Source organism: Odocoileus virginianus, chromosome 33, assembly GCF_023699985.2.
Source record: "Odocoileus virginianus isolate 20LAN1187 ecotype Illinois chromosome 33, Ovbor_1.2, whole genome shotgun sequence".
Classification (NCBI taxonomy): domain Eukaryota; kingdom Metazoa; phylum Chordata; class Mammalia; order Artiodactyla; family Cervidae; genus Odocoileus; species Odocoileus virginianus.
The window spans coordinates 8,352,054-8,367,809 of record NC_069706.1 but is presented as its reverse complement, the minus strand read 5'-3'; the positions used below and the strand labels follow the sequence as shown (position 1 = coordinate 8,367,809).

The 15,756-nt window shown below is 44.2% G+C and overlaps 1 protein-coding gene and 1 non-coding gene across 2 annotated transcripts in view; one reads left to right on the top strand and one right to left on the bottom strand.

Moving 5' to 3' along the window:
• Nucleotides 1-15,756, top strand: part of GRIN2A (glutamate ionotropic receptor NMDA type subunit 2A) — a 430,039-nt gene that overhangs the window by 243,656 nt on the left and 170,627 nt on the right. Inside the window, 1 exon segment of the mRNA XM_070460672.1 lies at nt 2,544-3,136. Within this exon segment, the coding sequence (XP_070316773.1) occupies nt 2,544-3,136 (593 nt within the window).
• On the bottom strand, nt 3,685-3,756 carry TRNAC-GCA (transfer RNA cysteine (anticodon GCA)). The gene has a single exon. It is a non-coding gene; the product is annotated as a tRNA-Cys (tRNA).

The following is a 15,756-nucleotide window of genomic DNA, read 5'->3' as shown; positions in this document are numbered from 1 at the left end:
AGCCACCAGGGAAGCCCTCTTTATCAATAAAGGATACACTGGTATATTTTGGGCATTGGATGGTGGACTGGTTCCTCAGAATAGTGGGATGAGGATGTGGAAAACTTCTAATTTTTGGACATGATATTCAAGAGTCACACAAAATGCAGGCTTGGATACTGAATTCTCCCCTTTCACATTGTGTTTAAATTGAGGACATTTCTCTTAGGCTTCATTCACACATCTGTTCCCTCATGCACTCCCTCACTCTCCATTTACTGGTGGGTCATGTGCCAAGGCTTCTGCCAGGTTTTGGGGACACAGATGAGGACAGCAATCTCTGCCCTTAAGTAGTCCGCAACCTTGTTGAGGCATGATTTAAAGTGATTAGTCAATCCAAGAATATTGGATTTCTCCAACAGCTACTGTAGAGAAAAAGATAATTATCCAAAGTCTTTAAATCTGTTACCCAATTTAATTGATTTAATTAGGTAAAATTCATAGAACTGTAATGTTGAAAGGGACCCAGAAGGCATTTATTTCTGTTTTTTCTCTCTGCCTTCAGGCCACGCTGCACTCAATTTATCCCCCCAAACACCATGCACTTTAGGAAAAGGAGGATATTTCTAAGAACTGTAGCTTTTAGCCTTTTTGGATAAAATTTTCTATTCAGTGAGCATCCTCAGGGAACTATGCAGACTTGTTGAAAGACTTGACATGCACAGCTACAAAGTATTGCTCTGAAAGACATGAGTGGAATCATCTACTCACAGACACACACATGCACACATGCATGAAATGGAATAGCTATATTCATACAATTGAGGATGTATTAAACATACATGGTAAATACAGAATGCAAAATGCAAGCATGACTGCAATATGATAAGGACCCTCTGAAAATTCTTTCAGTTCCCAGAAAAAAAAAATACATCTCAACAATTGTCAAATCCTGTTTTGCTATAATACAGATTGATACTTTCTGTTTAGTCCTCATTTTCGCACCATGCCAGTGGGTCCATGACATGGTTTAAGTGCCTACTTTATGCACATCTTCAGTGACCCCAGTGGTGGTATTTTGGGAGAAGGGCAGAAAGTTGAACCAAAATCTGAGTTTGGATGCTGACTCTCCATGGACTATCCTGAGGCTCATTTGCCACTGCCAACAGTTCTTGTTGTTCAGTAGCTCAGTCGTGTCCGACTCTTTGCAACCCCATGGACTGCAGGACGCCAGACTTCCCTGCCTTTCATCATCTCTCAGAGTTTGCACAAACTCATGTCCATTGAGTTGGTGATGCCACCCAACCATCTCATCCTCTGTCGCCCCCTTCTCCTCTTGCCCTCAATCTTTCCCAGCATCAGGGTCTTTTCCAATGAGTTGGCTTTTCAAATCAGATAGCTGGAGTATTGGAGTTTCAACATCAGTCCTTCCAATCACAGTACCAACCTCACTGGATCTTCACAGAAATCTGATGAGTTAAGGGTTTGGAAATGGCATGACTGTGTGCATCACCTGTTCTTTTTCTAAACATATATTTGCTGTCATGATCAGGGTTATGACTTGGGGAGATGTTAGGACTATGAGGGACCCTTTAACCCAACACAAGTAACCATGTCACTTTCCAGGGTAAGTATTCAGGTACTCACCCTTATGCTCAGAATAAGATCTAACATGGCTCCTGAGGCTGTATGTGATAGGGTTTCTGCCAAGCTCTTCAACATCATCTCATCCCCCTCCATCACAGGCCGTCACCCATTTATCTCCAGCTCCTGAAACAGTCAAGATGTATCCCCAGGGCTCCTCTGACTACACTGTCCACTGGCTTCCCCTCTTTTGAAACTTCAGTGTCTCCTTATACCTCTCTTAGCAATCAGTTCATTGAAGTTACTCTTCTTCACTTTTCTTCCACGTCTATGAAGGCAGAGACCATATGTGTCTGTCTTATAGATCCTCATTTCCACAAGCGCTAACATGCTGTTGCCATGTAATTAGGTGATCAGCAAATATTTTTTGACTGAACAGATAGATGTCCACCTGGTGCTTATCACAGTCCATATTTCATAGGAATCTAAAGTTCAAGTGACCAAAACCTTGCTCAGATTAGTTTAAGTGTGGCTTACATAACCAACAGGTCTAGAGTAATTGACTCCAGACATGACAGACTCCAGGTCATCACAAACCTCCCCCTATCTCCTGAGGTTGTTTTACTTCTACTGGCTTCATTTTCCAGTCCTGAGTCTGGGGGTCAGATAGTGTTTGGGTCCCTGGCGGACCCAGAGGGTTGGTGGTGTGATGAACTGGTAGAAAATGAAGCTGGCAAATTAACAGATGTCCTTCACTCTTACAGGCTCTAGGCTCCAAGTTCAGGGACCTCCTTCATCTCTGCGTTTCCAGTATCTATTCCAGAGCTTGGCCCACAGTAGGTGCTCAGGAATGTTTGCGAATGAACAGGCGTGTGATTTATTTCCTCTCACTTCTAGGAAGGAGCTACGAAGACAGATGGTCATATGTAAGCTGCCTTCTGCCTCATCTGCTGTTTTGCTTTCTTTTCACCCCTTGGCAGGATCCGACGTCTACCTTCTTCCAATTTGGAGCGTCCATCCAGCAGCAAGCCACAGTCATGCTGAAGATCATGCAGGATTACGACTGGCATATCTTCTCTCTGGTGACCACCATCTTCCCTGGCTACAGGGACTTCATCAGCTTCATCAAGACCACCGTGGACAACAGCTTTGTGGGCTGGGACATGCAGAACGTGATCACACTGGACACATCCTTCGAGGACGCAAAGACGCAAGTCCAGCTGAAGAAGATCCACTCTTCCGTCATCTTGCTCTACTGTTCCAAAGATGAGGCGGTTCTCATCCTGAGCGAGGCCCGCTCCCTCGGCCTCACCGGGTACGATTTCTTCTGGATCGTCCCCAGCTTGGTCTCTGGGAACACAGAGCTCATCCCCAAAGAGTTTCCATCGGGGCTCATTTCTGTCTCCTACGACGACTGGGACTACAGCCTGGAGGCGAGGGTGCGAGACGGGCTGGGCATCCTGACCACGGCCGCGTCTTCCATGTTGGACAAGTTCTCCTACATCCCCGAGGCCAAGGCCAGCTGCTACGGGCAGTCGGAGAAGCCGGAGGCCCCCCTGCACACGCTGCACCAGTAAGAGGGGCTCTTTGCTTGTCCCCCAAAGTGGGACCAGCGTTCTGTCGTGGTTGTTTGTTTCAGTACTAAGTCATACACGCTCATTGCTGAAAATGTGCACCGAGAATAGAGAGCGTTGTGTGTCCGCCTGTGGGATTTATCGGCTTGTTTGTTCTCTCCCCTCTTCCTCTCTTCTCATGTCCTTTTGTTTTTAAGTAGCATCATCCTTCCTTGGTTTTCTGCAACTTACTTTTTTTACTCAGCAATATACCTTGGAAACCTACACTTGAGATCTATATACCTACCTATCTATCCACTTTCTCTCTATAGTTATATCTTAAGTATGTATGTATATATATGTTTATATATGTGTGTATCAGTATATATACACACACTTGTACATAAATGTGTAAATATATATAGATGTATGTATTGACTGTGTGACTAGCAGTCACTCTTTGTGTCTGACTGTTTGTGACCCCATGGACTGTACAGGCTCCTCTGTCCATGGAATTCTCCAGGCAAGAATACTGGAGTGGGTAAGCCGTTCCCTTCTCCAGGGGGTCTCCCCCACCCAGGGCTTGAACCCGGGTCTCCTGCATTGCAGGCAGATGCTTTACCATCTGAGCCACCAGGGGAGCCCAGATGTATGTATCCATACATATGAATTCATATGTGTGCAGATGCGTGTGAACAGATATATATGGGTCTGCATGTGTATATGTAAATATATAGATATAGGAATACTTACGTTTCTTGTAACCTACATACTGCGTTCTTCAATAGGGCTATCCCATGGTTTATTTATCTAATCTTCATAACAATAGAAATTTATGTTGTTTCAGACTTTTTACATTAGAAACTAAACTTCAGTGATGATCACCCTGACCTGACTCTTCGTATACATGTACGAGTATTTTTCTAGAGTTGTTTCTAAGAAGTAGACTTTTGGGGTCAAGGAACATGTGCATTTTAAACTTTAAGTGTCTATTGTCAAATTGTCCCACAAAGTAACTGTATAACTTATGTTCACTCTAGCAGCGTGTGAAATCAACTCATCTTCTCACATCCTCACCAGCGTGTTCCACTTTGGGGAAAGTGCCCACACTGGTGCTCCTGGTCTTGGAGTTTGTATGTGAGTTTCTTCCCTTCGTATGTCCCAAGTATTTTTGTAGGTCGCTGGAAATCTTGGCAAGCATCACTTTTAAAGCTGCATTGTATTCCATCATGTGGCTGTGTCATAATTTAGTTAACGACTCCCATCTTCGTGGACATTTAAGTTAAATTTTATGTTTCTGAGAACCATTGTTTGTCTTTACAGGCCGTTGTTGTGGCTCAGCTGTTGAGATTTGGAAGGATCACTTCTACACTCATTGTGCTTGTTTTTGCCTGATGTTGACTGATTTAATCCATGCTCATTTCTTAGATAATGAGCAGGGTAGCACTGTGATGAAGGGACTGGGCTATGGAGTTAGACTCGCTGGCTTTCGAATCTTGTCGCATCCACTTTCCATGGAACTCAGACGGTCATTTTACCTTTCTGGGCCTCCACTGTGCATTGCAAAGTGGTAATAATAACAGTACTTTCTCGGTGGTGATTCTCACACTTCAACGTGCATCAGAGTCACTGGGTAGGCTTGTTAAAACAAGACGCTCTCAGAGTGTCTAGTTTCTGATGGAAAAAGTCTGACACAACGTAAACTTCTATTATTATGAAGATTGGATAAATAAAACATGGGATAGCCCTATTGAGGGCCCCATGCTCAGAGTATCTAATTTAGTAGCTCTGCACTAGGTGCCAAGAATTTGCAGTTCTAGTAAGTTCCCGGTGATGTTGATGTTGCCGATCTGGAGAACCAATGTTCTAGAAGATGTCATGAGTATTACATGAGGTGATGCCTGAAAAGTGCTGCTTAGCACAAGTGCTGAGCACTTGGCAATTACTTAATGACTGTCAGAGTGAGCAATGAAATTGTTTTGGTCAACAGAAATTTCAGTGCACAGACCCGGTGAGTTTATTACCCGAAGAATAACACATCTCTCTAAAATGTCTCAGGCATCCATGATGGTTCAGATGGTAAAGAATCTGCCTGCAGTATGCGAGATCCAGATTTGATCCCTGGGTCTGGAAGATCCCTTGGAGAAGGAAATGGCTACCCACTCCAGTATTCTTGCCTAGAGAATTCCATGGACCAAAGACCTTGGCAGGCTGCAGTCCATGGGACTGAAAAGAGTCAGGCTCAACAGAGAGAGTAACACTAAAATGTCTCTGGAAGGTTTTAGGACTTTAAATCTGCTACAGTTCAGAGATAATTTCTGGTCTGGGGCTAGATATGTGTATGTGTGTTTGTGTGTGTGTGTAATGGTTTAAAGATTTTACCTGAAATTGACATTTACCTGAAAAACGAACTCTTGGGTTAAGAAATCATGGCCCTTTGAAGTTTTCCCTTCCCCTCTCCTCTTTCCCTCTTTAACGATCTTGTTTCTATATTGCTACTTTCAGCATTTTAAATAATTGCCCAAGTATCAGGAAGGAACTCAGATAAATTGGCGTGAATCATGGGAGCATGTTACAGAGTCAGGATTGCTGCCAGCCCAAGACAAGGACTGTGCTAATGAATTCTTACTTTCCATCATAAGTGCCCTGCAGCTGGAATATTTGTATGATTCTGATGGAAACATAACTCTATTATAGGGCAATTGAAATATAACATATACAGGAAAAGGAATTTGAGAAGGATAATTGGCAAGACAGTCAAATCTCTCTCCAGTGACCACCCTGAATTCCATTCCTTAAAAAAAAAAATTCCGACTGCTCTGAAATGCTGGCCTGCTATTTCCAGGAGTCATGCTTTGAATGCAGCAATGTTGTAGGTGGTATCTCAGCCCCAGAGAAGGAATGCATTAAGTGTAGTGAGCCATCATCCACAGCCTGGTGTTTAATAGAACATCTCCCTACTGGAAGAGTGCCAGAGGGTTCAGTTCCTGTGTGATGCTCAGGGAAGTGTTTGGGGTCTTCGCCACACTTCCCGACTAGCCCAGCATTTCTTAAAACAATCCCAGAAAGAGTGGGACCCTGCTAGGCAAGGCAAGGACTAGCAGCTGGAGAGAGTCCCAAGAAGGTGGTTTTTAGGGAAGGGGTTAAGGGCACTATATCTCTGTCTTCCATCCATCACTCCTTCTATCCAGAGAACCATGTGTTTGCCTCCCAGAATCACACATGAATTAGCATACAACTTAAAGAATGTACAGTCTAATGAAGGTGTAGAAATTTGTCTAAAGACAAACTCAGGTAACAAGTAAAAGTGGAAGTCACTCAGTTGTGTCCAACTCTGCAACCCCATGGACTGTAGCCTGCCAGGCTCCTCTGTCCATGGGATTCTCTAGGCAAGAATACTAGAGTGGGTAGCCTTTCCCTTCTCCAAGGGACCTTCCCTACCCAGGGATGGAACCTGAGTCTCCTACATTGCAAGCAGACTCTACCATCTGAGCCACCAAGCCCAGGGTTAGGTAACAAGGACTCTTTTTTTTAAAGGAGAACATAGTATCAAGAAGTAGGGTCTGATGAAACACCCACCCCCACACTGGAGCCAGAGAACAAAGTGAACATGTCATATTTGTTTCAAGTGTTTGAGAGAAATAAAACATTACTGATCAGGTAGAAGTCCTGCTTATACCTTTCTCCGTTTCTCGCCATGGGAGAGAACAACAGAAAAACACCACAGTGAATTTAGCATGTAACCAAATCCATGCACATGTTCTGAAATTTTGATGTAGATATGTGCACGACCTTAGACCCAATGTGTGTGCACGCTCAGTTGCTCAGTCATGTCCGACTCTTTGTGACCCCATGGACGGGAGCCTGCCAGGCTCCTCTTGTCCATGGAATTTTTCAGACAAGAATACTGGAGTGGGTTTCCATTTTCTCCTCCAGGGGATCTTCCTAACCCAGGGATTGAACTTGCATCTCCTGCACTGGCAAGTGGATTCTTTACCACGAGCACCACCTGGGAAGCCTTAGACCCAATGGATAGCTCTTTTTAATATATATAAGTGGTATCTGATATGTTGGAATTTCCTTTAGCTCCACCTTATGGCTTCAAGCATGGTCTCTGAGGACACATAGAATTCTACCATATTCATCTTCGGTGCTTTTTTTTGTGTTCTGTTTTATGTGTTCCATCTTTTAGTTAATCATCCCCCTTTGATGGACATTTGGGTTGTTGACAGTAAGGAATCTTTAATCTCAGTAACAGAGAACATGGGCTTCCTTGGTGGCTCAGGCAGTAAAGAATCCGCCTGCAATTTAGGAGACCTGGGTTCGATCCTTGAGTTGGGGAGATCCCCTGAAGAAGGGAAAGGCTGGAGAATTCCATGGACAGTGGACCCTGGCAGGGCCGCAAACAGTCAGACACAGCTGAGTGACTAACACTGAGAGTCACTTTCAGCAGAGAACACGTGTGTCTGCATCCTGATTCATCCTTGTTCAGTGCAAGCCCATGACTCCAGAGTTAGGAGTTCTCACTTCGGGCTTTGAAAGTTACATTTTCAACTAGAGGAAAAAGTCTTAGTTTGCAAAGCAACTGTAAACAAATAGCTCTCATCACTCCCACTCTGTAGTGGGGAGGATGCAAACTAGCTTCTGAAGAGGTTCAGGTAAAGTCACACATGATGGTTTCATGATGAGGTCCTCAGGGACTGGGGTTCCTGCTTTGACGGGTTGAGTTCGACATCGTGGATCTAATTAGGCATGTCCTCTGGTGGTCCTCATGGACATTGCTGGGAGTCTGACGCATGGAGTTTGGGTAGTTAGGATACTGTACAGTTGCTCACTGCTGACAGTGCTGGACCAGGTATAGAAGACTGCTTGCTGGGTTAATGACCCCACTGTGGACCTGTGTCTGTTCTGGTTTCAGGAAAAAAAGAGTGGGGAAAAGGGGAAATGTTCCTGATGTTTAATGTTCCTGGTTTTAGAGATGGCACTTGGAAAAGAATAGTCAGCATTTTCCAAAGTTCAAAAATAGCTCAGCCATGTTACGTAACCTGTGCCTTGCTACTGCAAAGTTATTAAACATCTGTTCCTTCGCCAAGCCCAGAGCACATTGCTGGCAACTCCTGGAGCTGTGAAGGTAAACCGTTACCTGTTTCGTTGGCACAGAACCTAGGCTGCTCAGACCTGTCCTGTCCCGAGAAGGGCTCGGGTTTGCTAGTGGGTGGGGCCCCGGGAAGGAGCACGAGATCACAGTTAAGAGTGTGGGCTCCGGAGCTGGGCTGCCCGTGTGTGAATCTCTGATCTGAACTCTCCTGGATCTGAGACTCTGAGCAGGTCACTCGATTCCTCCAAGTCTGCTCCCTCAGATGTAACACAGGGATAAGAAAAGTTTTGTTTCTTAACCTAGAGCCTGGCATATGGAAAGCGATCTGTAAATGGTTATGTGTGTGCGTGCGTGTGTGTGTGTGTGTGTGCGTGCGTGTGTGTGCTCACTTGTGTCCCACTCTTTGCGACCCCGTGGACTGTAGCCCATCAGGCTCCTCTGTCCTTGGGATCCTCCAGGCAAGAATACTGGAGTGGGTTGCCATTTCCTCCCGGGATAAAAGGTTACTACTATTGATTGAATGTGTGCACACTTGTGTGTTTTCTCATCCACTTTGGAGGGGACACATTTTATATTTATTGAGGAGGAGGTCATAGAAGGGAGAAGGTGGGTGTTTTTAAGCCCTGAGTGCTCTTGCCAGAGGATTACCTTGGGAGGAATGCTGTGAAGAACACCACTAGTGGGAAGAAGGGTAGTGTGGAGGAGAGAAAAATTCAAGGGAAGGGTAATTGCCAGCTTGGTTTCGAATTAGCCATGTATTTACCAAGTATTAGTTACTAAGTGCTCTGAATTCAGGTTTAAAAAAAAAAGCCTCTGTGTGTGTGTGAGGTGTTGGGGGGAGTCATTTCTTTGTATTGTAGTAGAATTAAGTGAAAGTATATATGTCAGGCACTGATCATTATGCCTGGCATATAGTAGTAGTCGTTGTTCCATGGCTAAGTCGCGTCTGACCCTCTGTGACACAATAGACTGTAGCCCGTCAGGCTCCTTTGTCCATGGGGTTTCCCAGGCAAGCATACTAGAGTGGATTGCCATTTCCTGCTCCAGGGGATCGTCCCGACCCGGGGATCAAACCTGTGTCTCCTGCATTGGCAGGCAGATTCTTTTACCACTGAGTCACCAGGGAAGCCCCGCGTGTAGGTGGCATTTCACAAGTAACTGTAAAGTCGTTGTTGTCGTCTTCTTATGATGATCATGATCATTTTTATTACTTTAATTTTTGCTTATTATACTGCAAGCTGTACACAGACAGGAAAGAGAGAAATGGAGGTATATTTCAATCTCATTTCTTGCTGATTGAGTTTTGCCTCTGTGTCCTAGGGCTCCCATTTCAGTTAGGGGAGGAGGACGTGGAGATGTTACTACACTGGAAGTCAAATAGAAGCACTCAGGTAGATCTAAAGCCCAAACCAAGGTAAAAAAAAAAAAATCTTCTCTTGGATGAGTTATGAATTAGTATTGAAGGGAAGTTATTTGGCTTTAATTAATGATACCTGGCTTGACCACTTATGTGTTTTACATTAACTTCCTGATTTATGAAGTCCAGTTTCTGCTTTAAGAAGCAACAAGATTGTAAATTATCACCCGACAGGAAGGGAAATGGAAGGAAGATATATAAGTGAGAGTGAGTTTAATTCATATCCAAGTTACATTTGATACTTTTTTCATTCTGCCTTTCTAAAATAACCATAGGAAAAACTGCTGGTTTAATGACCCATTAAGAGACTGAGCTGAACCTGCTTGGCATATTTTTATTTGATAATCAGAATTATCACTGTTGGTTTCTTTTTTAATGCCAGTAAAGGAGCCTGCTCAGTTAATTCTCTGAGCTTGACCGGAGTTATAACTTCCCTGGGCGAATGTGATAACTCTCTGCAAATATTTATCTGTGGGATCACTGTATGCTCAACAAACATTTCTGGCAGTGACACCAGGCACCCAGGAGACCAGACCATCCTATGGGCCTGCGCTGTAAATCTGATTGGGAGTCTGGACTCAGGGATGGGGAAAAAGGCTGAGCCTCAAAGAGATATGCAGTGAGAGAATCCAGCAACTATGTGCCAAATTGAGAACCCAAAACATATTCTACAAGGCTATGTGACTTTGCGAGCTTCCCAGATGGCGTTAGTAGTAAAGAACCTGCCTGCCAGTGCAGGAGACATAAGAGACGCAGGTTCGATCCCTGGGTCAGGAAGATCCCTTGAAGGAAGGCATGGCAACCCACTCCACTATTCTTACCTGGAGAATCCCATGGACAGAGAAGCCTGGTGGGCTACAGTCCATAGGGTAGCAAAGAGAAGGACATGACTGAAGTGACTTAGCACACACATAACTCATGACTTTGTGGAATGTGGTTTAGGATAGTGCTTTGTTCAAACCATTTCCTTGACTCAGAGGAGGTTGTCCTGGGCAAATTACTTAACATCTTTGAGGCTCCATTTCCCCGAGTATATACAGAGATGATTCCAACCACAGAGGATTAAGGTAACATTTAAATCCATGTAATATATTTAGCTAAGCACCTAGGATGGAGTTGGCACCCTATAGATGTTAATTTTCCTCCTTCCCCAGGACCAAATGCACAGCTTGATCTAACACCTCTTGTGTCCTGACGGACCCACGAGAGGTGGGCTGTGCCCCCTGGGCATTCAGCTGGAGAACAAAATCAACAGCCTCTCCTCAGCATCATCTCTGTTTGTGGCATCTCTCCTGGAACATGGCCCTTTCTGTTTTCTGGCTGGAAGTCAAGAGTGCCGTATGCCAGCCCTGCAGTGCAAGTCAATCATTTCCAATTGGCATCCAATGAATAGCTCGACAAATGGTGGAAACCTGATGCTGGCAACTTGAAAGGATCAGAAATCGTCCATAACTTTACCTTGAGGGAAAGGTGGTTTGAAATGTTTTGAGGTCACACATAAAACATAAGTATTGTTCAAATTTGCCTTATATCAGATGCAAATTTTTAGATTCTGAAACCAGCATGCCAACAAAAATATATATTGATCTTTTTCCTCCAAGGTTGAATACTAGGGAAGGTTTCATTTTGAAACTTGTTAATTTGGTAACATAGACTAATGATTTGCTGCAGCTTCCTTCTGTGAAAAGATAATGCAAAGAAAAGCCCCATCTTCAGTGCTCTGGTGCCTGATGACAGAGAGTGAGTATGTTGGGGGCAAGGGGTCTTGATATGTAAGCAGAGAGACCAATTATGAGACCGTAACGTGAGTCTCTGTAAGGCTGTGGGTTCAGAGACAAGTGGGTGGGGTTATGCCTGTTTTGGAAGTAAAATTAACAAAATGTGATGGATGACTGTGAAGTGATAGAAGAGCTACAATATTATTTTTTCACTTGTACCGCTGAATAGATGGTAGTACCTTTTACAAAATTGGAGAAGAAACAAGTTGGGGGAGAGTGAGCCAGGAATGGCATCTAATTTCAAACACGTTCAATTGAACATACCTTGGAGACATCCAGATGGCAATCTCAAGTAGGCAATTGGAGAGAAGAGTCTGAGTTCAGGCTGAAAATACAACACAGAGGTTTTGAGCTCCTGATGGCGGTTAAAGCCTCAGAATTGGGTGACATCACCTAGGGGAGAGTGAAGACTCAGAGGTGGGACCGCGTCCCAACATTAATTGGTAAATCATTCCCCGAGGGGAAGGAGAACACTGGAGAAAATGAATTGGGCTGTGAATTTCAGCTGCCTTCCCCCTTTGGAGACTCTCTATTCCCAGCCTTGATTTTGCTGTGGAGCCTGGTGGGTGTCTGTATAGTATCTGCTATATGCTTTTTTGTTGTTCGTTCAGTCATGTCCAACACTTAGACTGGCAATAGGAGCTGCAGACCTCCCAAAGATCTACAGTCTACAACCATTTCTAGTCTACCTGGGCTTAGCACCACCTAGGAGAGTTGAATAATCATAATAATTTTGGCTTCCCAGGTGGTGCTAGTGGTAAAGAACTCATCTGCCAATGCAGGAGACAGAAGAGACTCGAGTTTGATCCCTGGGTGGGGAAGATCCCCTGGAAGAGGGCATGGCAACCCACTCCAGTACTCTTGCCTGGAGGATCCCATGGATAGAGGAGCCTGGCAGGCTATGGGGTTGCAAAGAGTCGGACACAACTGAAGTGCTTAGCCCTCACACACGCACCAATAGTTTTAATCAATATATGGAAGAAGTAAAATTTATCTCATAATGAACTGCCAGGAAGATCATCAGAGCAGGAAATGCTTTAAGTTAAAGGGAACCCAGTACTTGACTAGGCTGGAGCCATGACACAGACGGCGGGCCAAGCTTTTGGATCTGAAGCAGTGAGGAGGTCACAATCAGGAAGGCGCTGGGAAAAACCTCTGCTTTTGTTTCATTCTTGACATGATCTGGAAAACATCCGACGCCACACAAAACGAGTTAAAAATCCTGTCCAGCACCGGGGAGGAGCATATGGTGCAGTGTAGAGGGCCAGGCCATTTATAAGCTGCTCTTTGTTTTCTTTCCTGGAAGGGTGTCTGCCTCTGCACCTCCTCCTGGCATGTAGGGCAGAAGCCCACCCTGTCACTCCTTCCAGGTGGGAGCTAGACAGCCAGAATGGACCTCTCCACCTGTCCTCCGCCTCCCCCTTCTATTGCCTCTGTGTGGACGCTGCCTGCCTGCAGGTGTGACTGAGCCCCCGTGCAGACTCCCGGTGCTTGCAAGTGTGGCATGGATCCCAGGGATGAAGGAGTCACTGTCAGCCTGGTGATGCTCGCTAGGTTCTGCGTGGGCAGGGAGGCCAGCCACATTTCCACACAGGCCCCAAAGTTTGAATGAACTGGCTGATCTGCTCATGATCTGGTGTGCTCTTGGCCAAATCCCCATAGCCGGTTCTTAACAATTTGCTTCGTCTGATTAAATTCTATTGAAACACAGGATTAAACATATATCACTCAGTTTTCTACATGGTTGGAGGACTGCTCTCCTGAGACTCATTTCTTTTCCTATTAATAAAAGAACTTCTTAACAGTTTTATTAATACATTGCTCTGTGTTGAGGGGGGAGAAAAAGGGAACTTCAAGTTTCATTAAGTTACATTATGGAGGCATATATATATTTATTGAAATAGAGTTGATTTATGATGTGTTAGGGGCTTCCCCTGTGGCTCAGCTGGTAAAGAATCCACCTGCAAGGTGGGAGACCTAGGTTTGATTCCTGGGTTGGGAAGATCCCCTGGAGAAGGGAAAGGCTACCCACTCCATTATTCTGTCCTAGAGAATTCCATGGACTGTATAGTCCATGGGGTTGCAATGAGCTGGACACGACTGAGTGACTTTCACTTTCACTGTGATGTGTTAATTTCTGGTGTATAGCACAGTGAGTGATTCAGTTATATATATATATTCCTTTCAGATTCCTTTCCATTATAGGTTATTACAAGATATTAAATATAGTTTCCTATGCTATGCTATAGGACCTTTTTGTTCAATCTGGGGCAACATGGATGGACCTAGAGATTATCACACTAAGTGATATGAATGAGACAGAGAAAGATAACTATCATATGATATCATATGTGAAACTAAAAGTGATACAAAATGAATATAGACCCACAGGCATAGAAAACAAACTTAGGTTACTAAAGGTGATGAGGGAAGGTGTAAGGTGGAAGCATATGTATTTTAAAATCAGATATAATTGAAATGTTGAAATACCCTAATGATAAAACCTACCATGTATTTAGTACCTCCTATGTGCCAATCACTTTAAATGCATTATCTTTAATCCTTAGGTGTGACTAGTCACTTTAAATACACTGTCTTTAATCCTTACGTGTGAGTTAGGGTGTTTTTGCAACAAGTAATAATCAACTAAAAGTAGTTATGTGATTGAGTTATTTGATTGGAATCCCAGCGACTGGGTGGACTTCAGGTGCAGTATGGTCAAGGTTCTGGTTCTTTCCCCTATGATCGCCTGACTTTTCTTTGAGGAGTATAGTCCTTGATCTCAAACTGACCCCTTCATGACCTTAAGTTTGCTGTCAGAAGCACTTTGGATGACTTCCTTGTTCATGACCGCATTAGGTCTTGTGCCCACCTTTAATAGCCATTTTCAAAATGCCATATACTGACCCAGTTAATTCTGGACTGCTGACTCAGTCCCTGAGAGGTCACACAGGATCCAGTTCAGTCACTCAGTCGTGTCCAACTCTTTGTGACCCCATGAACTGTAGCACGCCAGGCTTCTCTGTCCATCACAAATTCCCGGAGCTTGCTCAAACCCATGTCAATCAAGTTGGTGAAGCCATCCAACCATCTCATCCTCTGCCATCCCCTTCTCCTGCATCAGGGTCTTTTCCAAACAGTCAGTTCTTCACATCAGGTGGCCAAAGTACTGGAGCTTTAACTTCAGCATCAGTCCTTCCAATGAATATTCAGGACTGATTTCCTTTAGGATGGACTGGTTGGATCTCCTTGCAGTCCAAGGGACTCTCAAGAGTCTTCTCCAACACCACAGTTCAAAAGCATCAATTCTTCAGCACTCAGCTTTCTTTACGATCCAACTCTCACATCCATACATGACTACCGGAAAACCAGAGCTTTGACTAGATGGACATTTGTCGACATAGTGATGTCTCTGGTTTTTAATATGCTGTCTAGGTTAGTCATAGCTTTTCTTCCAAGGAGCAAGCGTCTTTTAATTTCATGGCTGCAGTCACCATCTGCAGTGATTTTGGAGCCCAAGAGAATAAAGTCTCTCACTGTTTCCATTCTTGCCCCATCTATTTGCCATGAAGTAATGGGACCAGATGCCATGATCTTAGTTTTCTGAATGTTGAGTTTTAAGCCAGCTTTTTCACTCTCCTCTTTCACTTTCATCAAGAGGCTCTTTAGTTCTTCATTTAGGTCACACCAAACCAGACCTACTCTTAGAACTAAGATGGGGTACGCTTCCATTCCTACAAGTTCTATGGATTCTTACAGGAAACAAGAAGTATCAACAAATGTGATTTTCCATTGGAAAAGACCCTGATGCAGGGAAAGATTGAGGGCAGAAGGAGAAGGGCATAACAGAAGATGAGGGGGTTGGGTGGCATCACCAACTCAATGGACATGTGTTTGAGCAAACTCTGAGAGATAGTGAAGGACTGGGAAGCCTGGCATGTTGCAGTATGTGGGGTCACAAAGAGTTGGACAAAACTTAGCAACTCAACAACAGCAGCATTTAAGAATAAGGAAAAGGGAAACAGGCATTGGATAGATTACCAGCCGGTCAATTATAAATCATAACTCATATACAGATAAGGAAACAGAGGACCAGATAGGTTATGGTCCCCAGAGACCAAGGTCACATAGTTAATATGAAATGAAGTCAGAATTCAAATCTATTTTTTTTCTTGTCTGAACTGCATTATACTCTTTTATTTTTTATTTTTTGGCATGGCATGTGGGATCTTAGTTCCTTGACCAGGGATTGAACCTGCACCCCCTGCATTGGAAGCATAGAGACTTAACCACTGGACCACCAGAGAAGTCTGCATGCTGCTACTTTAAAAGGTTGCAAATTGACTT